Raw genomic sequence first — 26,661 nt, forward strand, 5'->3', positions numbered from 1 at the left:
TGAAGACAACAGCTATTTTCATCATCCACTATATTAACCAAGGGAGCAAAAGACAGGAAACAAGTTAAATTCCCATCACAAGGGAACTGGTTAAATAAAGTATGGTACAACCATACAATGACAAACTAGGCATTTAGAAAGTGATGTACAGCTGCATGTGTTGATATGGAAGAATGGCCACTTTACATATTAAGAGAGAGAAGCGCAGAACTCTATATAGAATATGAGAGCATGTGCATTAACAATAGAATATAAATATTGGTTGAACTATATGAAATTGTTGATATTCAGCAATCTCTACCCTATAAGGATGGCAATTTCATATGGTTCAAGTTATTACATATATATGCTTGAATATGTCCAGAAATTTTTCTGAAATGTTTACCCAATAAACCTTTAGTGTTGGTTGCTTCATAATAGTACTAGTGGGTTGAGGGGGACAGGGCATAGGGATTTTTATTTTTCACCATGTCTCCTTCTTTTCTGATTTATTTTATTTTATGGAAGATTGTTCAGCTAATCAACTCCCCTTTCTCTGATTCCATACTCACCATGTAACTTCTGGATGCAATTTTACCTACATTGAGAGAAAAATTGACCAGTAAACATGATTATTTTGTGCTCTTGACAGGTATATTTCTCAGTGTACAAGACATAAAGAGGATTTTTTAAAACCAGGATTTTGAATTATGAAATGCAAGTAATAAACCCCTAGTTCAGTACTATTAATGGACAAAGGCAGTGGAAGTTACCAAGTAAAATGACTCAGAAGGGAAAATTCCTGATACTCATGAGAGCTTTAAGTGAATCAATGTGTAATAATTTCACTATAATTCTCCCCTTGTTCTATCCCTACTGAGGTGAATCACAAACTATAAAAGTTTTTGCCCTCTTATTTCAGGTTGGCTTTTGTTAGTGTTGAAAGAGAATGCCTTTAATTAAAAAACACATAGCTCTACTGAAGTGTAGTTTACATATAATAAAATTTACCAGTTTAAAATGTACAGTTTGATGAGTTTTGACAAATGTATACAGTCATGTAATCACCACTACAATCAAGATATAGAGCCCTAACCGGTTTGGCTCAGTGGATAGAGCATCGGCCTGTGGACTGAAGGGTCCCAGGTTCAATTCCGGTCAAGGGCATGTACCTTGGCTGCAGGCACATCCCCAGTAGAGGGTGTGCAGGAGGCAGCTGATCTATGTTTCTCTCTCATCGATATTTCTAACTCTCTATCCCTCTCCCTTCCACTCTGTAAAAAATCAATAAAATATATAAAAAAAGTTTGTTCATATAATAGTAACCAAAACCTTTAAAAAAAAAGAGAGAGAGATATAGAACATTTTAATTTTTTATAAAAAATTACCTTGTATTTCTTTTTAATTAATTCCCTTCCCTGTCTTCTAGCCCCTGGAAACTACTGATTGGTTTTTCGCTTTTTCTAGAGTTTCATATAAGAGGAATCAAATCGGAGGTAGCCTTTTGTGTCTGACCTCTTTCACTTACAATACTTTTGAGATTCATTCATGTTGTTTATATGAACAGCTGTTCCTTTTAATTGCTAAGTAGTAGCCACTGTATTTATAAATAACATTTTGCATATTCATTGACTTTTTGATGGACATTTGGATTTTTTTGCCTATTATGAATAAAGCTGCTATGAACATTCATATATAGGTGTTCCTGTGTACGTTACCATTTCTTTCAAGTTAAATACCTAGAATATATTTACATTGAATTGTAAATACATTAAGCTGTAGAATATGGAATTGAATTATAAGTATATGTTTAACTTTAACCCCCAGCAAAATGGCTATGTCATTTTGCATTACTGAGATCAATGGCGATATTTTTAGTTGTTTCACATATTTATTAATACTTGGTGTTCCCTGATCTAAACATTTTAGCCATTCTAGTAGGTGTGTAGGGATACCTCATTGTGGTTTTAATTTATATTTCCCTAATGATTAATGCAGTTGTTCATCTTTTAGGTTCTTTTTTTTTTTTTTTAATAATCTTCTTTGGTAAAGTGTCATTTCAAATCTTTTTCCCATTTAAAAAAGTAGGTTATTTTTCTGAATACTAATCCTTTGCCAGAATGTTTTGCAATCTTTTTCTCCCAATTGGTGGTTTGCCTTTTTATTTTCTTAAGAATGTCTTTCAAAGAGCCTAAGTTTTAAATTTGATGAAGTGCCATTTATCAGTATTTCCCATTTGTGTCTTCTCTAAAAACTTTTTGCTTAACCCAAAGTCACAAGATTTCCTTTTATGTTTTCTTCTTTCTTTCTTTTTTATTTTTCCTTTTAATCAGCTGAATTTTTATTTTTATTTTTTTTCTCTCCAAACAGGTATTTTTATTTATTTTTATTTTTTTTAATTAAATCTTTATTGTTCAGATTATTACATTTGTTCCTCTTTTCCCCCCCCATAACTCCCCTCCTCCCAGTTCCCGCCCCACCCTCCGCCCTCACTCCCCACCCACTGTCCTCATCCATAGGTGCACGATTTTTGTCCAGTCTCTTCCCGCATCTCCCACACCCCTTCCCCCCCCAAGAATAGTCAGTCCATTCCCTTTCTATGTCCCTGATTCTATTATAATCACCAGTTCATTCTGTTCATCAGATTATTTATTCACTTGATTCTTAGATTCACTTGTTGATAGATGCATATTTGTTGCTCATAATTTGTATCTTTACCTTTTTCTTCCTCTTCCTCTTCTTAAAGGATACCTTTCAGCATTTCATATAATCCTGGTTTGGTGGTGATGAACTCCTTTAGCTTTTCCTTATCTGTGAAGCTCTTTATCTGACCTTCAATTCTGAATGATAGCTTTGCTGGATAAAGTAATCTTGGTTATAGGTTCTTGCTATTCATCACTTTGAATATTTCTTGCCACTCCCTTCTGGGCTGCAAAGTTTCTGTTGAGAAATCAGCTGACAGTCGTATGGGTACTCCCTTGTAGGTAACTGAGTTTCTTTCTCTTGCTGTTTTTAAGATTCTCTCTTTATCTTTTGCTCTTGGCATTTTAATTATGATGTGTCTTGGTGTGGTCCTCTTTGGATTCCTTTTGTTTGGGGTTCTCTGCACTTCCTGGACTTGTAAGTCCATTTCTTTCACCAGGTGGGGGAAGTTTTCTGTCATTATTTCTTCAAATAGGTTTTCAATATCTTGGTCTCTCTCATCTTCTGGCACCCCTATAATTCTGATGTTGGTACGCTTGAAGCTGTCCCAGAGGCTCCTTACACTATCCTCGCATTTTTGGATTCTTTTTTCATTTTGCTCTTCCGGTTGGGTGTTTTTTGCTTCCTCGCATTTCAAATCATTGACTTGATTCTTGCGCTCCTCTGGTCTGCTGTCGGGCGTCTGTATAATATTCTTTATTTCAGTCCGTGTATGCTTAATTTCTAGTTGGTTCCCCAACATAACATCGAGGGTCTCATTAGTTTTCTTGTAGATCTCATTAAGTTTATCGGCGGCTTCTAAACAGTTCTTGAGAGACCTTAAAAGTGTGGTTCTGAACTCTATATCTTCCATTGACAATTTTGTCCTGTTTCTTTGTCTCCGCATTTTGTTATGCTTCCTTGGTGCACCCCCTAGTGGTCTTTGTTCGCAGTCTTATAGTTAAACCTTGATTGTTGTAGCTAATACTAGGGAGGGTTTGACCTCCAGGCCAAGTGGCTATGAGAATCAGCTGTGTCAGCAGTGAGAGAACTTCTGTCCTCTAGGGAGGTGCTAATCTAGCCTTTGCCTGAGGCTATCCAGCAAATGCCTCTGTGCAGGGCTTGGGCAGGGCGGGTCGCACAGGATCAACAGGGTGGGCTGGAGAGAGCAGTTATGGCGGCTCTCAGTCCTGTCCCCAGGGGCTCTGCCTTTCTGAGTCCCAGCACCTGCTGCAAAGCTCGGAAAGCTGCACTCGCTCTGACCGAAGCCAGACAGTCCCGCTTCTCCCGTTTGAGTCTGGGTCTCTAAAGACTCGCCTGTATCTGGAGCTCAGAGTCTGCAACTCCCTCCCGATTGAAAACGCCAACCGCGCCCTCCGCCGCCAGCCCGCCCCGCGCACTCCGCACCTCAGAATTTGACTTCAGCACTGCGCCTCCTCTGAGTGTCCGTATGCGTTTCTCTTTCCTCCTAGTTGTAGGACTTCCACTCAGCCAGCGTTCCTGTGGTTCTGCGTGATGTGCGTTCCGTCTTTTAGTTTCACTTTTGAAGTAGTTGTTCAAAGCAGCAAACTCCGGCGTTAACCTATGCCGCCATCTTGGTTCTCTATGTTTTCTTCTTATGAGGTAAGGATCAAGGTTCAGTTTCCCCCCAAATAGATATCCAATTTCTCCAGAACCATTTGTTGAAAAGATTGTCCTTTCCCCCATTGAATTACTGTATTATTTTGCTAGAGCTGCCACAACAATGTACCACACACTGGGTGGCTTAAGCAACAGAAATTTATTTTCTCACAGTTCTGGAGCCTTGAAGTCCAAGATCAAGGTGTCCACAGGGCCGTGATCCCAGTGAAGGCTCTCCCTGTTTCTTTTGGCTTCCGTGGCCTCAGGCATTCTTTGACTTGTGGTTGAATGAACGAATAAACAAGTTTCCAGTGACTAGATGGCTTAAATCAAACTGCCGACACATACAAACAGATGCATGCACAGTACTGCTCATGGAAGCACTGTTTCACAGAGTGAAAAGTGGGAATAGTGTGGGGAGAAATACCTACTAATAGAGGATTGGCTATGTAAATTATAGTACATTTATACAATGGGATACTATACAGCCATAACAGATGGTGATACAGATTTGTAGTCATTGAAATGACAAGTTATCCAGGATATGATGTAAAGTAACAAATAATCCCCAGAGCACAATTTACTTGTATTGAGTGGGTTGGACAGCTTGTCTCCAAGAGTAAAATTATAGTTCCATAACTTGCATGTATCTTATGTAAAGCTTGGTATCCAAAACTTGTCAAAATGTTAGAAATGATTTTACCTACAAGGTGGCATTTTAAGAAATACTCTTTTTCTTTGTAGTTTTTGTGTTCTTTAAGTACTTTATGGTGAGCATGTAATCATTTTATATTGACAGTTACATATAAATTGGTCAGTGGAAACTCATTCACTTATTCATTCAACACAAATTGAACTTCTACTCTGTTCCAAACACCTCTAGAGCCTAAAGTATGCAATTGTATTTCTTTCTTAAATGTGATATGCAATCTTCTTCCAGAACTGACCACACCATTTACTTCTCACTTGGAGTTGATAAGAATGACTTGATGAAATAAGATAGCTTGTATGGAATGTTCCAGAATGCCTGGCCCTTGCGTTTACTGAACCCCCTTCTCCTCTACAGAGTGCCATTTTTGCTGCACCTACAGTTGACTAACTGTATTATAATGAAATCCAACAAGGGTCTATTACAGCTGTGGGCAAACTACGGCCCAAGGGCCGGATCCGGCCTGTTTGAAATGAATAAAACTAAAAAAAAAAAAAAGACCGTACCCTTTTATGTAATGATGTTTACTTTGAATTTATATTAGTTCACACAAACACTCCATCCATGCTTTTGTTCCGGCCCTCCGGTACAGTTTAAGAACCCATTGTGGCCCTCGAGTCAAAAAGTTTGCACACCCCTGGTCTATTATCATTAACCATCACCATTGAACCAAGGCTTCTCTTGACACTTCTGCCTATCAGATGCTCTTTGAGAGTGGAGGCCAGTGGTAGATGCTCAGTGAATATAAGGAAATTGACTTTGCTTAGCAGGTTTCTGCATACACTGTCCAAACAGATGTCATTTTCCAATGAGGAATCCTAGAGACCACAGGAGGCATAGCATTCAGAACAACGGGCCCCATTCAAAGTGCTGCCTCCTCCTGGCTGATACAGTACTTCTCAAAATTTTCCACAGGAGAGTGAATTGTGTCAAGGGGATCTGGTGGCATAGCCCTGTGTAGCTATTAAAATCATAAAATGTCGTTGAAGTTGGCTATATTATTTTAAAAATTTGAATGTTGCATTCTATTCTACACCTTTTTTAAAATGTATTTTATAAAGAGCATCTTTAATAAGAAACATTTTTCTTTTCTTTTAAGTAAAATTGAGTATTGTCCTAGCCGGCTTGGCTCAGTGGATAGAGCATCGGCCTGCAGACTGAAGGGTCCCAGGTTCGATTCTGGCCAAGGGCACATGCCCGGGTTGCGGGCTCAATCCTCAGTGGGGGTGTGCAGGAGGCAGCCGATCAATAATTCTCTCTCATCATTGATGTTTCTCTCTCTCTCTCCTTCTCCCTTCCTCTCTGAAACCAATAAAGAAATATATTTTAAAAAAAATTGAGCATTGAGGAAGGTAGACCTTGTTTATCTAGCTTTTTATTCTCCCTTGTATACCCCAGGTTTCTGGGAACCCCAATTTGAAAAGTGCAGGCTCTACTATTTTTTTGTTCTTATCTACACTGAAATAAGTACACAATTTTTCGACTTAGCTTTTCACTAGCTTTAAGTTACAGTGCAAGCAGGGGCCCCATGCTGTTGTGCAGATAGAGTGGAGGAGGAAGCTGTAATAGGATGTTTGCTGCAATTAACAGAAATTTACTTGGGCTACAGACATTGAAAGAAAAAATGAAATCTGGAGCAGACTTTATTCTAAGGATATGGGGCGTTTCCGAGCCCAGGGAACAGGCACCAGAAGGTTGGCTGGATTCAGTCTCTATACTTCCTTCTCTCCGCAGACTGGCACCTCACGATCCTCTGCATGCATACATGAGGAGAAATGTGGTCACCCTGACTTGAACTTCCAGATGTGTAAGAGGCTGACATGGTCCAGGAAAAGTGGCATTTGCAGAACAAGCATGGCCTCCTGGGGCCCATCCACCAGTTCTTCCCTAGAGAACAAGGAAGTATACGTTGGACTGGCACCACTAAGGGCAGAATCAGTGGCAAAGGCTGTCAATGAAATGAGGTTCTCTGTGAGTAGAGCAGAGATAACCAGAGATGACTGACTGGAGGATCTTTCTGTACACTGCTTTGAAAACAATGGTCCAGTCTAATCTGGTTGTACATGCCTATGGTTTGTAAACATGTATTTATTAGTATAACTACGACTGACCTCTTAAATTACAAACTGAATTTTTGTAATAAAGATCAAATTCTTGACTCCTCTTATTACCCCTCCTGAATAGTTCATGTAGTTTTAAAAATCTAGACACAACTTAGGGCCTGTTAAAAATAACTGAGGCAAGTCCTAACGAGAGAATTCCCAGGGAACGCTGATGGACTAATTTACAAATACCTGGTATTGCACACACAAAGGGGAACATGTATCAGGCAGCAGCTATGACCCCATGTTGGCTTTGTTGTGTGTATCGAGGTACTGCTTGGTCTGTCACTCTGCATCTAGTATATAAGGGGTGGAACAAAAATGGGCCAATATTAACAAATATTATCCCCCTCCCAAATCCTTCGGCGGTTCCAAACTCCTTTATATGGTATATTGAGCCCTTCATGACATCACTTCCTGACTCCTTCATACAGCTCCCCCTACACCCCTTGACTAACTGTTTTCCAAAATTAAGTCATGGCCTCTTAGTGGGGTTATGAAATCAGTTTGGTGGGTTGCCACCAGTGTTTTCAGAGTGGAGGATAATAAAACAGAACGTGTGTGGGACACATCGCATCATTTTGTGAAATACAAGTTTCTGATACATGTCCGTGTGTGTGTATGTACCAGATCATGCGGTTAGATTCTATTTTTCCTATAGGTTATGACCCAGGTGTCTGAAAGCTACTGCTCCAGGTGTGGCCTCTGCAGTCTTGCTGCCCGCTCTTTCAGAACTGCATGCCTCTGCACACGGGAAGTATTTTTCCTTGTCGGGATGGCAAACATGGACTTGTTTCAAGTCCACTCAAACGTCACTTCTGATGCAAACTTTTGGCTCATCTCCAGGTCATCAGCAATTGGTCACACAGACCTTTCCACAGATTTCCCCTGTAAGCGTCAGAAAGGCCTGCCCATGCCTCACTCATTTTCAGTTCTTCAGTGCTTAGCACGGTCAGCTCATAAGAGCTTATTAAATAGCTGTGACTGGACCTCTAAGCACAAGGAACTGCTATTTACTTAACATTTGAAGCCTGAAAAGGGGTCTCTTTGAAGTTTAAAACATACTCTGCTAAAACTTATTTTATTAAATGTTACTTTACTGACTGCGATTATATTCATTTTACATTATAATAAAAAATAGGATAGTAACGCTGCTTAAATCGCTGTTTTTATTATTTTTATTTGCTACCAATCTTCTTGTAAGAAATACAGAAAGCATGACAAGTATACAAAGCATTTTTTTTTTTTGCTTCCATGGAGCTTGTGTATAAGAGAAAACAATGACATTTCAACACCAATTCTTAACGAACAATAAATTTTCCATTATCTGAAAATAAATACCCAAAATTGCATTCTAGCACCCAGTAAGACATCCAGTTTCCAAAGGATTATTGATCTGCAACCCTCTGAATTTTCTGACATGTTACCTTCGCCACTGCAGTGTTCACTACTGGCAGTTCTCTCTCCAAGTAATTCTTAAGAGTAAGGCGCATGCTAGAATGGCTACCTCTGACCTCAGAAACCCGGGGTCATAAAACATTCTTTACTTGAGCTTTTAAAAACAGATGGCTGGTGATGGGGTATTTAATGTAAGTTTTGGTGGCCATTGGCTTGCATATTTCATCTATACAAACACCTACTTTTTTATTTTCTTCTTCAGGTCTAGATCAACTGACTTGCATTTTCATTTACCTATAGGAAGGAAGCAAGATTATTCAGCTCAGGGTACTATGAAGAGGATAACTTTACAGATAAGCTTTCTTACTTTCTTTTTTTTTTTTTTTCCTCCTCAGGGGGGTTTTTTTTATGGAAAGGAGGGATGGTCACTAGAGTGAGACAGTCCTCCCCATTCTGTTCCTGTCTCCACTGGAGGCCGTTTTTCTTTAAGGGTAAATGATCCTGATACGTAGGGAGATTCCCTGTTTTCAGAGAGCTGCACATACCCCTCCCCCACTTTTGGAGAGCACAGGGTTTATGTAGCCTGTGAGGAAGGGTACCCAGCTGAACCTGCCAGGCCAGTGTGGTAACTCTCAACCTTGTGTACAGAGAAAAGAGCAGAGCCTTATCTAACATCAAGCCATCTGCCAACATTCTTGTAAGACTATGTTCCAGACAGTAAATTTCCACACTGCTTCTCTGACCTGCTGAACCCAAAGCACCAAACCAGAGCATTCTGTAGCAACATGAGCAAACGGAATGAGAGTAATTTTGCACCTTTAAGAAACATGCACCCTTATGAGTCTGTACCCTGATATTAAAATAGCGGAATGAGTTTCAAGTATGAAGAAATACAGTAAAAGGATAGCCTGTAAATGGACAGAAAACAGCAGCCTGAAATGTGGTTTGTATTCTTGGTTAGTTTTTCTCTTTGTATCACAGCCCAAACTGAATGCTCTGTAGAATGACTTGGCTTAAAAATCAAGGTATTTACAAAGATGCTAGAGGGCATTTGGGATTGGTTTTGTGAGCACACTCTGTGCCCAGCACCAGGAGCCTTCTCTTGATGACTGTGGCCAGCTGAGAGTCCGGTAAGGACAGCGGCCAAACCTGAGCACACCCGTGATGCTGAAAGTCTCTCTCATCATGTCCCTGATGCCCAAAGAACAGCAGAGGAGGATGGAGAGCACCACATGGACTGGCCAGGATGAGGGCAGGGAGCACCTCAGAGGGAGGGAGGAAGAGATGCAGGGGTGGGCGAGCATTAGCTCTCCTGGGCTGGCTCACACAGCCTAGATTAGTATCTGACATGCACATGCACAGTCTCTACACCTCCAGAACCGTGATTTCAAACAGAGAAACCAACAAAGCAAATGTCTAAATTAAGATTTTTTCTACTCTTAGAACATTTCCTAGTCTAAGTAAAAAAAAAAAAGCAAAAAAAAAGGCCACTGGGTGTGACATCCATGCTGAAACCTAGAAGAACGTTTTCTTATGTTAAGGTCCTATGGGAATGCAGAAACACGACTACAGTTCACACATCTCAGAAATGATAATCCTGCAAGACCCTCTAGTTCTAACCTGCCATCTACGGGCACCGATACTGTGCTTTTCTTAACACACCCTGCTCTGCTAGACCAAACACTTGCCATTTAGCCTTCAGATCAAAACCTAAAACACCAGAAATGCAACAAGCTTTTGAGGTTGTTGGGAATTGTTGGTTGTTAAGATCCCACTGTTGACTATTGTACACGCAGTCCTTGTTTTTACTACCAGACTGGATTGCTTCTGCACAAAACCAAGTCATGTGAAGCACGGAAACTTGGACTTCTCCATCTAGCACATTCTGGAAGCTTCAAGGCACAAGCTGACAGTTCTGCTTCTACAGAAAACTCTCACACTGCTCTCCTTGCACCAAAACTACCTGTTCCCACTACTGCACACAATGCCTACGAGGGCTCTAGATCGCACGTGGAGGCTCTTCTCTAGGCCAGACAAGAGGCTCTGCACTGGCACCCATAGTCTCGGCCTGGCATCAACTCCAGTGGCCATCTGGCAGAGTCCCTAAATTAAGGCAGTATCGGAGGCTTTTCTGTCTGTAGTTTTTATTGTTGCTATATTTTCACACTATATTATTATATGCATATTTGACAAAAGAACAACTACAATTTCCTTTGCTTTAATTCCTTACATAATGATAATTAAAACATCTAGACATAAAAACACTATAGCTATAGACTTAAATCCTACTATCATGTTAAAATGCATGCAGCTTACTTGGGGGCTGAGTCTAATCTTTACTTTCTTAGCTCTGTCAAGACCATGATCATGAAGGTTAAATGCATACCCTAATGCAGTCTGCCTTCAGTTGAACTTTCACAGGACTAGTGTGATGCAGCAATAAATAATATAAATGAATAATAATAGAAATAATTTATGCAAAAGTAGAAAAACTTGAAATAGATATTCCCCATCTTGTTAAGTGCTGATCCTAGGGGTAGTTGATGCTATTCACTCCATGTACTAATGTATTTATTATTTGTCATAGCAAAATAAATGAATACAAATAAGTGAGGAACTATAACAGTCATGTATACATTGTTGCAAACACAGGACCAAAATGAGAAGATATATAATGCACTTGGGGGGGGGGGGTGTTCAGTAAATGTATTATTGCTGAAATCTATTTTCATTATTCAGAGACTTCAAGGTCAAGTTCAGAGTTGCTGACGAGCATAGAACTATTGTTAGCTAATACATGTTATAGCATTTCATAAAACTTAAAATCAGAAACTTTCAAGTGAGGGTATACAGGCTATCTGCCGGACTGTAACCTAAGCACATAAACGGAATTTGGCTAGAAACCACAGAGAGCTAGAACTTTAACTGTGTGGCTCTACCAATATGCTTGCTGATTAGTGCTACAGTCATAGTTCTTGGTAGTAATATGTACAGTTATGTGCCCCCTTTAAGAAAAACCTACATTTGACAATCCAAACACCTAAAATAAAGGATTATTTGCTTAACAATTCACACAAAAGTTCCTCTAACCAGGAAATTCCCCTACTACACGAGATACTTTGCTAACATTTCTTTAATTACTTGACAAAAAAAAGAAAGAAAAAAATCGGAACAAGAGTTAGGAGCTTTTGGCAACTGAGGATGAAGCAGAAAATAAACAATTTACACAACAAAACCCTTCCAGGCATATCTTTTGCCATCATATATGTAGAATGATAGAAAATTGAAAAAAAAACACCAAAAAAACTTTCCTGTAATTACACATATCCTCTTAAAAGAAAAAAAGCAATTGAGCTTAGAGCTTGAGAGATGCCTGATAGACAGCTCATACAGAGCAGCATCTCTTTACTACCTGAACTCCGGAGAATTGTGTTGTACTTATGTATGTACAGAAGACACCCGTGTACTTCTCGGGACATTTTACGCCCGAAGGTTGCAGAACAGATGCCTCTGAGACAGCAGCAGGCACGTGGACCACGGCGTTTCCAGCCGGGTCTGCACGTCATTTCAGCACTAACAGGTGAGCGGCGGGCGGGCCCCAGCCAGCTCCGCCCACTGCCGCTCTACTGCCAAAGGGGCGGGGCCCGTGCAGCGCGCCCCGAAGGTGTTCGGCCAGAATTAACACTGGCCCAACTGGTAGCAAATTCGTGGTTCGAATTCGGCCTTGAATGGTAACCTGCTTCAGTGGGACTTGAAGCAGAGGGACGAGGCCGATGATTTAGGAGCTTTTGGACAGCCTCTGGTGTGTGCGTTATTTTGATTCAGTGTGAATTACTGAGACTTGCCTGCCGGCTCCCCTTTAGGAAAGCTAAGCAGGCACGATGGAACTTCCCTCACTCCTTAGGAATAAACTTGCCTTCTGCTATGCTGTGTTAAGGAAACTCTGAAAAATACTGTGATTTCCTTCCTCCTAAATTTCAGTGACGCTAACTGGGGAAAGTGACTTCTAAAATGAACTAAAACTTGGGGGCTAATGGGTTTTGGGGCAGACCTGTGAATTAAAACATGAGTATATGGATATCTATATTTATATCTATAATAAAATTGCCAATAACTACACAAATGGAGAAATTAAAGACTGGTGTAGATATATTCCTAAATTATCATACTCATGTCTAGACAAAAAAATTTTTAATTTGTAATTTCTTGTGAATTTACACTTGTGATGATACAAATGTAAAAATTAGCAGGTCTTTTAGTATTTCAGGGCTATTTCAGCATAGCCAATTCTTTAGAAAAAAATAGTTTTGCTATTTAGAAACTGATGTGCTACTTACTTTGTTCATCCGTTTTTAAAATTAGAGTTAAGACATTGAATTAATGTCTAAAGGCCACGATGGTAGGGGATGTGGGGATGTGAAAGCAGCAAACATGGGTTTGGTACGTGGGCTGGGGCACTGGTGGAGTTTTACACTCCTAACAAGACCTAGTGCTGCCTTTTTAGTAGTAAGTCTGTCCATCTTGGAAACTTTTGCACCTAGAAAAGTGAGGTATTTAGCTACCTCAAAAATGTTTCTTAAATAAATGAATGCCTAAGCTTTCTTTATCCACTTAAATCAAAATGAGAGTATTACTCATCCTCCAGAAAAATTTAATAGCAATCCTTCAGAACTTAGCTAACAACTAAAATGTCTAAGTTACAGAATATTATGAAGACTATTTGCCTCCTAAAAAACAAGTGCTAGACAAGAGTTAAGTATGTGCACAAAAATACAATTAGAATGAAGTGTTCAGAAATAGCTCTTTAGCCTCAGATTCCCCTCCCCCCCCTCGAACCCCCCCTTCCCAGCCTCCATGAAAAGTGCCACCTTGTGGAATATACTGGAATAAAACAAGAAAGCTCATCTCAGGTGAGTGTGGATTTTAAAAGACCTTGTATCTCTTTTCCCTACAATATTAACTTCCAATTGCTGTAACAGAACTTAAATTACTGCCTGAAAAAAGCCATTATTTCTTTTCAGGTGGCTCTTGTTTTCTTCTTGAAGGCCAGAGCACCAGTATCAAGGAAACAAGTATGTTGATGGAAGTCTATTCATTTATCTAAATGAACTCCCTGGATTGCTGAGAAATAGCCCATTCATATGTCATTAAAAAAACACACAAACGAAAACAACTGAGAAAATCAGAACCCTCCTCTTTTTGTTTTTTTTCCCAAAGGTCAGATGATAGAAAAGGCCAAGAGAATATTTTTGGTTTATTTTCTGAAAAAGCAGATGTTAGAAATGCTTGAGATATAGGTATGTAGCAAAACTAGGTTGAAAACTGCATTGATAAGAAATGGAAATGCCATTTTCTTATGCTTTTGAGGAAAACACCGTTACTAATCTTCTGAGGACTCACATTGCTTGACAGCTTTTTGGTCACCTCAAGAAGTTTCTCCACTGCGGAGAAGAAATATGGAACTATCTTCCTACTCATATATCTGCATGCATTAAATGCATATGCACATGGTAAATGGTTTGGGTTTCACAATTATTCAAAAGTCCTGGTGGCATAGGAAGCACGTCTTTTTAAAATTTACTTTTTTTTTTTTTAAAAGAACAAACTTAGACTTGCCTAACAAGTGTAGCTTCATATGGCTGCTTTTTTCCATGAAATGAGAAAGGAATACAGATGGTTTAGTTTGCTCGGCTCAATTTTTGAAATGGTAATTGTTTGAAATGGCTTTTCCAAGTTCATAGTTGTGAGATGACTTCAATATCAATTCTTACAATATGTTTGTTAAAATATATGTCCCTCAAAATACATTTCACTTTGAAATATTCTTCTTTAAATACCTTCATTTTCTCTAGAATTTCCTCTATTTATAGCTTGCTCTTTTTTTGATTTTTAAAGAATCAGAAATCATTTAATATCTTTATTTTTATATCAATGTAAAACCTGCATTCTTATGAATTCTAACAATATCTATGAATTGATAACATTTCAGTATTTTCTTGCCAAAGTAAATATTCTATAGTCTCTATATCAACATAATTAAGTAATTCTCAGGGCTAATTAAGCTTTTAACATTATTCTTTCTTAGAGCCAAGTATGCAACACAGCCTGCTTTTGGAAAATGTGTGATAACTCTCATATGCTTATCATAAAAATAGTCAAGTTGTCACTTAAAAGAAAAGCAATTCTTTGGAGAGAAGAAATTTAATATGTTTATATTAGGAAGCTTACATGATTAAATTTCCATAACGGGTAGAAATTGCCGTTACTGACTCTTACTGGCACTACTTTTAAGAGAAGGAGGTATAGTTGGTTAAAAGCTCATTTTAAATACATAATTTAAGATTCAAAATGTTTGGTACAATTTAAGTGTTTTTCTCATCATTATGGATAGGACCACATCATGGAGTCAAACTATAAATTTCTCTATTAAAAAGTACATGTTTTCTTTAAAATATTAACATCCTGTGCATTCTGAAATATTCATTTTTACTTCAAACTAAAAGGCTGAGATTCTATTCTTAGGTGAATATTTTGAACTATTTTTAGTAAGTCACCTGGGGCTAAAAGCCTGCCATTCACAGTGCGTGTTTCCTGAGAGAAAATCAAGAGAATGAAAGAATCTGAAGCGGCCCAGAGCTTTCTTCCAAAACTGGTTCTTTGCTCCTTGAGTTCCCACCCACTTCAAAGGAGAGATGAAGTGGGAGGCTCCAATGCACCTGAGGCTCACAAGCTCTTACAAACTGTGTTGTTAAGGCGAAAGGGTCAGGGCTTTATTAACCTTTCCCATGCAGCAGCTAACTATTATGACTGAAGGGGCAAGTTTCTCCTTTACTCGTTGTACATGTACGTTTTAACAAGTCTACCCTGCACGACAGTTCCCACAATGCCGGGCTGCCAGGGCAGAATATGATTCCCACAATGCCGGGCTGCCAGGGCAGAATATGATTCCCACAATGCCAGGCTGCCAGGGCAGAATATGATACAGAAACTAGCATGTACATTCTTGGATCAGTCCTAGAGAGAAATTCAAATGTGATTTCAAACCGCTCACCCTATTTCTATAAGCTGCTTCCAGGTAACTCTGGGGCAGGCTGACCTTTGCAGCTGACCACTGCCTAGCTTCTGGCAAAGATGTCTGAAAACATATGTCACCGAAGAATGCGCTGCATTCAGTTTTTGCACTCTGCTATATGCTTCCAGGAACCTAACGGCAAGGGCGCTTGTGTGGGACCTGGACTTCAGACGTGGTGAGCCCGATGGAAATAACAGAAAACAAGAGAGAATCACTCAAGGGTCACAGCCACAATCATGGTAGAGCTGGGGCAGACTCTTAACAAGTTCAGAGAGGCTGAGATGCTCTCTCATTCTGCCTCGCAGAGGATAATCTGCCAAGGATCTAATACCTTAAAGTTTGTGCTTTAAGTTTTCTTTATACACACTACTGAGAAATGACCCCAAAGCATATGTAGAAATAAAAGTTGAACTCTTATTTGTTTAAAATTCTAAAGAATGCTGAAAAAATTCCAGTTTAGAACAGCTGCGTTTTTCTAGAGCAAACTTGTGAAAACTTTTGCAAAAGCTAAAACTCAAGTTATGTTCACTCTAGCCATGAATACTAACAGAAAAGCTCATAACCAATCAGTGCAGTGAGTTTCAAAATTCAATTTCTAGGCCCCAGGAAAAACATCTTTGTATATTGCTCCCAACCAAAAGAAAAGGCAGAACTCCCATTTCCATGGGAGAATGCTAGTCTACTTAGTCCTAAATGCTCTGGATTCATTATATCTCAAGCATTTACAGTGGTGACAAAACATAATGCTGTCACAATGAAGAAAGTGTAAAACATTTCTTATGGCCCATCTTCTCAACCGTGCCTTTATTTTATTTATTTTTTAAAAATATATTTTTATTGATTTCAGAGAGGAAGGGACAGGGAGAGATAGAAACATCAATGAAGACAATCATTGATTGGCTGCCTCCTGCACGCCCCCTACTGGGGATCAAGCCTGCAACCTAGGTATGTGCCCTGACCAGGAACTGAACTGTGATCTCCTGGTTCATAGGGCAACACCATATCTTACTTTAGAATAATTTTCCTCCTCTTCAAGTTATTGAATCAGAATACTATTAAAAAATGGATTAAAAAAAGAATGGTCCTGATCCGAAAAACTGTCAAGGAGAAAACTCCCAATTTTTCTCTTGTTCAAGATAGTCACATACAATATTAAGCTGTGAGGAATTTGGTAAGGCTTGACTACACACAAACATCACCTGGGATATTTTCTACTCAGCGAAGCAATGTCCATTCATTGAAAGCTCTAACCCTAAAACATGGTCTAATGGTTGCATGAACTCAAAACATGAGTCAGAAGGCAAAGTAGCTAAAATTCCTCAAACATACTTACTCGGTGTCTTCTGCTTATTAGAGCCAAATGAGCACTCACCACAAATAAGGCAGAGATGGCATGAACTATAAAGTATCTACAGAGAAAATGGCAAGAGGAAGAGTAAAGCTATTCACAATGCCCGAGTCAGGCTGGCTCCACAGAGAGCAGGAGTGTGCACGAGGCACTGGAAGTGAGCACAGCCTGAAGGAAGGAGGAAAGATTAGAGTAAATATTTCTTTCTAAAAAAAATAGTTAAAAGATATTCCCTCAGATACTACACTGACAATATACTCCATAAAAACGTAAAACACGAAGTAACAGTTTAAAGCCATCTATGTGCTGGTGATAGAGAAGAACCAGTCTTCCACTCATTGTCTAGGTAACAACGGGGACTGACAGGTAGGAAGATTGCATTAGAGTGAGAGCATAGGGACCCTGTAAGGGATCGTGGAATTAGAGCCATAAACCATAATCTGAATCTATTTATGAAAGGTTCATTGAAAGAAAGAAGAAAGTGCATGCAAACAGCTTTAAGTAATCTGTCATCGGTAATGTAAGGGTAGTAATATTTATCAGAGGCGCTGGGGGATAGAGAAGATGGATACTTTGCAAATAAGGCAGTGCATTGTAGAAAAAGTACAGTGTCACAGGTGGGAAAGCTCAAATGGCATTCCTGTCTCTAGTCAGAGAACTACTCTCTAAAACCAAACGAGGAAACAGTTTCTGACAATTTCCTAAAATCCACAACAACAACAACAACAACAACAACGAAAGAACCAAAAAGGAAATACATTTCAAACCAGGAAATAAAGGCTTTCTCTATGTTTTGGACCTATTTGAGGTGCATTCTCTAAAACCAAAGCAAGTAAGAAAAAAGCTTATAGGGCATTTAAAAAAAGAGGAAACAATAAAGCATTTTATACAGGTTAAAATGTACTTAGAATGAATAAATCCAGCTTTTGGAAGAGTAAATGAAATGTGTGCTTTAAAAAATAGGTCTCTTAAAGATACTAGAATTTTTTTTCCTCTTGGATGTGTGTCTAAAACTTCATCTAGACAGTGAACATTTCACTACTAACAAATTTACTACTTGTGGCCAGAAGAGAAATTCTGAGGACATAGGCTCAACTCTCTAATTTCAGGAGCCCATCCTGGTGAACCACCTTTGGTCCACAGATGCCTGTTACGTACTGGTCACTTTGAATCCCCAGAATTCAATTATTCTCGTCGTTTACAGAGAGTAACACTTTAAGAGATCAAAAATCACACACACACTCACTCAACATGTTCACTCAAAAGTACCAAATCAGGCCCGGCAGCTGCAGGGAGATCGGTCACAATCAGCTGTGCCTGGATTGCTCATTTTACTCTGGCAGCACTCAAGGTTAGAAAAATGAAATGGCAGCATGATTGGTCAGCAGCTTCTCTTCTGGAATTTTTCCATGTTTTTGACACAGACAGACAGACAAACACACAACGAACGAACATAAAGCTGCAATCACTCTTGCATTGATTTCAAATAGTAAACTAAGCCGTTTCCTCGGAGAAGCAGAGTCCACCCAGAAGACGGCAGCTAGAAGGTCCCCAGCCGGTGATCTTCCGCAGCTCTGCAGGGGCTGACGCAGGGGGACCCATCAGACACCAAAGGTGTTCTCCAGGAGATCCGCTGGAGGCAGCGGCTGGGAGCTCAGGCTATATTCATCTCCGAGTTGTTCTGGCTGGGCGGCAGGTGGGAATCCAGGCTCTCCTTGCGCCTCTCCAGGTCGTGGAAGTATGGGTGAGACAGGGCACCGTAGGCAGATATTCTTTTGGCTGGATTAAATGTCAAGCACTTCTGTGATAAAGAAAAAAAAAAATCGATTAACATGAAACATGTCCCTTTAAAAAAATGTGCTCGGGTAGTTACATCTTCACTACCATGAATTATTTGCGTCTCTAATGAGAATGAATATCTATTTCAAGGGACACGAAGTAAACTGTAGACCAAGCATGTCAAACTCAAAGACTAACATGGGCCAAATAAACAAGGTTTACGTTTATGTGGGCCGCAAAAAAACAAAAGCTTCAATTTTCATAGAAACGTAGGTTTATTTCGATAGAGACATGCTGAATACAAAGGGCTGAAATGAGTAATCGTTAACATAAAATAATAGAACATTTTAATAAAAATTAGTATTTTTTCTTGAACATTAACTTACCACAAAATAACTGCACAAATTAATAAGCATAATGCAAATAAACCTATGTTTCTTTTCTCCGAAAGTGAAATATTTCCTGTTGCACACACTAAACAAGTCAGTACAGACTAATGACGTGGCAATCGGCTGCTAAAATATTTGCTGGTAGTATTAGTGGAGAGAAATGGTGCACCTGCGCGTAAGGGAAATAAATGAATGCAAAACGATTATAATAATCAGTCATTAGTGAACATTGTAGTTTGTTAATCATAATAAAGTATAACACGATATTGTAAAAATTAAGTTATGAAATTTTTATTAAAACGTTCCTTACATGCCATTATATTGGCTGGGCCGCAAAAGTATTCGTTGTGGGCTGTATGCGGCCTGTGGGCCGCGAGTTTGACATGCTTGCTGTAGACAGCTCTCATTTTATATATATCCTTAATGTATAAACTGCCCCTCAGAAAAAGGCAACACCTTTTGGGTTGCCTGTGGATTGTCACTACCCAGAATTTCTCTATAACCCACCCAGGTCCTTTAAAATATATTATTAATTATTATTATTATTATTATTATTATTATTATTATTGTAGTAGGCATGTCATTTTCTTTAGGTAGTGATTTTTCTAATGCTAGCAAACTTTGTGCCATAGTTAGAGACTTCACCCTATCTCTGAAGTCTTCCTACAAGGTTTGTCAATGAGCAGAGAATGGCAAGGTGTTGTTCAAGTGTTAAGGATAATTAGTGAACTGCTCTCCAAACCAAAACAGTTTCTGACAAATTCCTAAAATAAAATACAAAATAACAACAAAAAACAAACACATGTCAAGCCAGGAAATAAAGGCTTTCTCTGTTAAGGAGGAGGCATGTCAGGCTAAAATCTAGATGCTAATTATCCTAGTCTACTAGCCAGCCATGCACCCTGCCCCAGGGCTACACCAGCAGAGGGATGCCTTCCTTCTAATTCACATCAAAGTGCCATATGGGCTAGCAGCATCCCCAGAAGGAATCCGTTAGATTCAATTCAAGTCTCTAAACTCTATTCCAGGCTGTGAACTCAAAGTGCAGGTAGAAGGTGAGAGGAGGAGAAGGTGTACCGTGGAGCAGAGATCTCCATCCCAAACTGTTAATTCCTAATCAATTAGCCAGAAAAGTTTCCTAATCTCAGTCCATTTCCAATCCAACCCCAAGCAATCTTGTTCTTCAAGTCCACACTTTTCCTTCCACCAACACTGCAGGAGTACCCAGCAGGTGGCAAGCATTGCCCTGGGAGTTCACAAGTCGCAGGGAAGCTATAACAGCTTTTCCATCTTTGTGAGGCAAGATGCACTGCAGTGAGCTGGGTATCTGACATGTCTATGTATTTGAGTCTTCTATGTACTCTAAAGACTTAACGTTATTATGGCTATGAAGACCACTTCCGTTTAATCTGGGTTTCTGCTCTTCAGGAGCTCTGTTAAACGTGATTGACATAGGAAAACATGTACACGTAGAAAATACTACATATAACTTCAGGCGAATTTTTGAGTCCCCAGAAATCTTGCTTATCCTGAGCTCCCTACCAGTCCATGGGTACTAGCCTCCTCACAGTGTCTTCCTTCTGAAAACCAAGAGCAAAAGGCCAAGCAGAGGAAGGAGCTTGTTCATGAACGGTTCTACGGTCTCTAATGGCAACAAGCATTTTGAGAAAAGCTTTACAAGGAAGGGACGAATTCCCAAAGGACAGGAGAGTAGGGGCAAAATTCTTGAGACAGTTCTCTCTTTCCAGAGTCTAAGAAGAAGAAAGTTAGGTAGTGGCATTAGAAAAAGAAGCAGCCAGTTTAATCCCCAGAACATAGAAAAGAAGAAATAAAAAATTGTGGAGCCCAGCCGGTGTGGCTCAATGGTTGAGCATCAACCTATGAATCAAGAAGTCACAGTGCGAGTCTCGGTCAGGGCACATGCCCGGGTTGTGGGCTCGATCTCCAGTGTGGGTTGTGCAGGAGGCAGCCAATCAGTGATGTTTCTATCTCTCCCCGCCTCTCCCTTCCTCTCTGAAATCAATAAAAATACATTTTAAAAAAAGTTGTGGGAATGTGTTCAAGATACAGAGATGTCCCTAGAGGCTTCTCTGGGAGGAAGCCCTGTTCCCACAGTTATACGGATGGCTTAGAGCTGGAAAGAGGGGAGAGAGGAGGAGAATTCCTTAGCCTCATGTGGGGGTGTGTGAGAATCTCAAGTCTTAATACATTATGTCCTATAGAAATAGTGTTGGGAAAGATGGCTAAGATCTATTATTGCTCTACCCCAAATGGCACAACTGGCTGGCTTGAGTATTAAAAAAAATCTCATCTCATAATATTGTTTCTGCAAGAGCATTTAATTTACTTCCTCAAAACACCGACTTGTAAAATGAGTGTTTGAAATTACAACTTACTTAAGAGGATCTGCACTTTTCCAGCATATATTCCCTTTCTTCCCTTCCCTCCCTCCACGGCGAGAGCATTCTTTCCTCTCCCAAGGTTGGCCTTGGCCATGGACCTTGCTCTGGCCAGTGGGATGAGGACAGAAGGAGCAGGGAGGCTTTCTGAGCCTAGGCCTTCAGGGCCTTCTCATGCTTCTGCTTGCCCTTTTGGGAGCATCTGCCTTCTCCCAGGAGAAAAACATGCTCCAAGGAGCTGAAGCCTCTCTGGCCTGGGCCCCAGAATAAGGCTCATGGAAGGGCCTGTACTCAACCTGAAGGCAGGAGGAGAGCTGCCTTTGCCAATCTGCAAGGAAGAAATGCTCACTGTTATATGCTAGTATTTTTTTGTTTTGTTATTTGTTATACAGCAAAAGCAGACTAAATACAATGACAAAAAAAAAAAAAAAAGTACCTCAGGCTCTGAAAACAGTTAGATAGCAGGAACTTTAACATTTATTTTTCAGCAAAACCATCATATTTGGAATAAGTATTTAGCCTCCCAAGTTAACCATAACCAAGGGGACAAAACTCGAAAAGATGTTTCGATTTGAGTTGTTAAAAATAATTTCACTTGCCCTGACTGGTTTGGCTCACTGGATAGAGCGTTGGCCTGCGGACTGAAGGGTCCCAGGTTCAATTCAGGTCAAGGGCATGTACCTTAGTTGCAGGCACATCCCCGGTGGGGGGTGTGCAGGAGGCAGCTGATCGATGCTTCTCTCTCATCGAATTTTCTGACTATCCCTCTCCCTTCCTCTCTGTAAAAAATCAATAAAATATATATTTTAAAAAATAAAAATAAAATAAAAATAATTTCCCCCTGCATTGTCTTATATACAGGGGTGGGCAAAAGTAGGTCTACAGTTGCTCATATGGAAAAAGACATGCAGGTTATGATGACAATAGCTTTACTAACTCAAAAGAATGTCACTCACTACTCAAACGTGTTTTTGCCCACCCTTGTATGTATATAAGAGCATTTATAAATGTTGTTGTATACATGTCCATACATATATGACTGAGGCATGATATAAAGTCAACCTTTTTTTTCCAGATGAAAATGAAGAATAATTTAACATGCTAAACTTCCAGATGTTAACCGTTTCTTAAATAACACCAACTTTCTAACCCAGTCTTCACTTTTCCTTAGTAAATGATTTCTAATAGAGGCAATGGGTGTTGCTGTGGGCACGGCTGCCTATCTTGCACCAAGTGGCCCATCTTCTGCTTTCTAGTTCGAGCCTGAGTGCCCCCAGCAGCTTCAGCCAGTTCTGAGCTGTGTGGTTTCGGGCTGTCCTTTCCCTGAACGCCTGTGGATATTATGCTTTCTGCCTAAGTTTCTCCTAGTCCCAATGTCACTAGTTCTGCTTCTTATTCCTCAACTTGCTTCTCCCTTCTCTCTTTGGTCCGTGTCTTTGTTCATTTTTCTTCTTTGTCTCCTGCTACTTTCCCAGTCTAGTACTAGTGTGTTGTCTGACTTTGAAAGCCACCACTGCTAGGGGGGCACCCTAAATGAGCAGGTGACACTGTCTGTCATTCAAAGTTCCTGCTGAAAAGGAAAGCCTATGGTGGCCATATTTTATACACCACAATCCCTACCCCTTCCCAGCACAGCTGACGGGACCAGCAGCCTGGCAAAAAGGTAAGGTATGTCAGTAAGATTCTTTCTTCCTTTTCGGAATCTGATGTAGGAAATACTGACAGGGCAAATGCTAGCAGTGGGGGTTAGCGGTGGAAGAATCCTTGAGTTATTTGAAGTTCTGATAGTCAAAGGACCAGACAGTGCAACTGAAAAGTATCAATGAGGTGGAGAAAAGGCATTTGGGGTAGAGAAAAGCAGAGGTGCCAAGAGCAGGTGATGCACAGGACAGAGAGCACTTATACTCTGAATGGCTTCCCATTTCCAGGCCACATGAAACAGCCCATCAAACCCCCTTTTCTTAAGGTAATGTCAGTACTTGCCTGTGTTCTTGAAGTCAAGCAAAAATTTTCCTAAATAGCAGATGAGTCAGCAAGTCTGTATATCTTGTGAGACTTTGTCTAGGCAAATATTCTGACTTCTAATTAATTTATTTCAAAGGATACAGGCCGTAGGAATAAACAGTGGGGAGGAAGTTTAGCTGTCCTTATTCGTAATTTGGCAGTGGAGGGAACCATTGCGTAAGCATCAGAAAATGAGCCACCATCAGGGAAAGATGGAGTGAGTTCCTACTGGGAAAATCAATGGCTCAGCAGACATGCCAACCACTGGCTGTGCCTACACAGAGCTGAAGCACAACATTTCTACTAAGACCTATAGACTCTTACGTCTATATTTGAAGTTCAGAATACACTAGGGGATGGGAGCACTGACTCCTTCCGGTCTAGGTGTGGGAAGGAGAGCTGCAGAGAGATTGCAGCTCATGCCTCGTGAGGTTGTGGCACGTGATGCTGAACTGATGCCGTTCCCACCACCTAGAGAGGACAGGGCAAGTCTCTCATCAGCACAGTGCAGATCAACTCTGCTTCGCCTGAACTTACCAGAAGTAGGTCTTTGCCTTGTTCATCAATGTCGCTTACAAAATTCTCAATAGGTTGAGGAGATTTTGAGTGAAAAGCCTGCCTGGGAAGGGCCACATCTCTAGGCCAGTCCTCTTCTCCTGGGAGTCCAATTACGCTACAAAAGAAAACCACATGTGAACATCAGCATTAGCTGCTACGCAGAAGCTATTTTCATACCAAATTCTAGACGAAGGTAAAGTCTAAAGGGCAGGCACAGGGGGCACAGAGCCCCGGAGCCCCTCACTTGTATGACTGGCAGGATGCTCATTTCTCTCTGTCCAGCTGCAATACGCTGATCATGGGTAGAGGGTAATCTCACAGGAGAATTGTAAAATAAGAGATTCCTCTGGAAGCAGACAGTAAACAGAAGAGATAATGAAGAAATGGAAAATATTCTATTACCAATAAGCCCTGACATACTGACAGGGCAGGACCTATGTATTAAAAGTAGACCCACATGGCCACAGAACATTTTCCTTTATGCCTAAGATTGCTTTTTGTGTTCTGATCAAGAACTTTGGTATTGACCTGCTTTTATGATGCTCATGTAACATCATTTCTTAACACATAATCTTGGTTAAAGATTAATTCCCCAACTACATCCATTAGAATCAGACAAAAAGAAGAGGCTGAAAGGTATGTTCGTCCTGTGTTATGCAAACACTATTTTATAATTTAATATCAAAATTAATTTATATGTTTTTATTGTATAACTATTTCAAGGTATTCCAAAGTGAGCAAATAAATAAAAACAGTATTCATTTATGTTTTCCCTGAAAATGATTCTGAGTCCAGAAATGTGGACAGAGCATCAAATAATGTAAAAACAACACAGGCTTTGGAAACAGGCAGATCTAGGTTCAAATTCTACACCTGCCACTTATGGATAGGTAAGAAGAAATTGCTTAACTTCTATGAATTTCAGTGTCTTTTTTATACAATGAGTACTTGTCAACATCAATACATTACCCATTATTATTATCTATAAGAGGGAACATTAATCTAAAATGTGTTGGCACTACCACCTTAACATATGAACTGCTTGAGTTCTAGCAACACATAATTTAAGGTTCTTCAGAAATATTGTAGATCAGTGGCTTTAAACAACATAATATACATTATGTAGATCTTATTTATAGCATTTGTATAGGCAGTGAAGTAGATTTGAACAAAGGAAATCAGGGGATGCAAAAACTTATGTCTCACATAGACTGATTAATTCTAAACTAAAAAATTATAATTTAGTGAACAGAATCTATGACTATTCAAATACTGACAAATGATTTAAACTACAGTTAGAAATGCTGCTGGCCTGCCTGCATTAGGGTCTTCTTGGTCTGCCCTCGCGGGGACTAAGGCTTAGAGGGGTGAGTTCTCCTGAATGGATTTCCAAGTTTCAGGAAGATGTGTGCTAAATGTCATAGGATCTCTATAGGGCTTTGTTCCCCTTCTCTCACCTAAACGAAGCCCAGGTCCTAGACCTCCCCTGGGGAGAGCAGACAGTGTGTCATAACTGTACCCAACGGCGGGCGTCTGGGCAAAGACAATCCTGCCTCTGTAGGATATGCTGGGAGAGCCATGTTATCGAGGCAGATAAAGACAGAGTCAGGGACATAGTTACTGGAACAAATGAATGGAAATGGCAACTGTACAAAATCTGCTTAATAGCAAGATCTAGAATAAGAGTACAAAGAAGGAAAAAAACCTCACTACAAATTATTAAAGAAAATAAAAATGTATGAGAATGGGAGAGGAAGAAAAGAAGAATGCTTATTAAAGAACTTCAACATTTTTCTTTCATTCATTTTTATTTTTTAGCCATTTTTTATATTAATATATTTGCATACCATCACCAGTTAGTTACCTAGAAACTGGTTACAACAACTATTAGTAATAATTTAAAATCTTTTTATTTGCAGCTTTCAATATATTTATATTGAGTTAAATCTGGCAATATGGGCAGCTGAATGCCAAAAGCCCTCCGAAAAATAGGGACTCTGTATGTATATGTGGTATATAATTATATACATGTTTACATAAATAACTTTTAAAAGTGTTTGTAAGTCTATCACTTCCCCTGATCCCTCTAACAACCTCCCATGACACGTATTACCACTACTATTCAGGTATTACTATTTCTGTTTAATAGATGGGGAAACTGAGTTACAGGAATGAAATAGACTGCTAAAGCCACACATAGTGAGTTTAGCCACAGAGCCTGGAGTGAACCCAATTCTCCTCATTCCAAACCCAATATTTTGGTTCTAGTTAACGATGACTCTGGTCTTAAAAATGCTCCAAAATGCCACAGGCGAAAAGCATTCAGTTTCACTTTCAAAGTACTTGCTGTTCTTTGAAAGTATAAATCTTCCTAAACACCAACATTTTTCCCCCCTTAAAGAGAATGTGAATATAACTTTCTTTAAACACAATTCAGTTTCATACAGTATGAGCTTTTATGGCCCATATGTGAGCGTGGTGAAATTCTGATAGGCCCATTAAAAAGTGCCTGCATCAAATTTCAGTATTTGGACAGCTGAATATAAGCCTTAAAAGTTGACATTTGTACCAGAAAGAATGACAGAGCACAAAACCTATAACTGGCAGTGAAGGTGGGGACAG

General features: G+C 39.8%; 1 protein-coding gene across 4 annotated transcripts in view; it reads right to left on the reverse strand.

The window, feature by feature from the left end:
* Positions 1-17,771: 17,771 nt before the first annotated feature.
* Positions 17,772-26,661, reverse strand: part of CDK6 (cyclin dependent kinase 6) — a 205,703-nt gene continuing 196,813 nt past the window's right edge. For 3 of the 4 annotated variants that reach the window (XM_059712312.1, XM_059712314.1, XM_059712313.1), the window contains exons 7-8: positions 24,019-24,154; positions 17,772-18,711 (exon numbers count right to left, since the gene is read on the reverse strand). In XM_059712312.1, the coding sequence (XP_059568295.1) occupies positions 18,565-18,711; positions 24,019-24,154 (283 nt within the window). In that variant the 3' untranslated portion in view covers positions 17,772-18,564. Of the gene's footprint in view, positions 18,712-19,122; positions 19,248-24,018; positions 24,155-26,661 lie in introns of those variants that run through there. The other variant, XM_059712315.1, reaches the window with a different exon arrangement.

This window comes from Myotis daubentonii, chromosome 10 (assembly GCF_963259705.1).
Source record: "Myotis daubentonii chromosome 10, mMyoDau2.1, whole genome shotgun sequence".
NCBI classification, from domain to species: Eukaryota; Metazoa; Chordata; class Mammalia; order Chiroptera; family Vespertilionidae; genus Myotis; species Myotis daubentonii.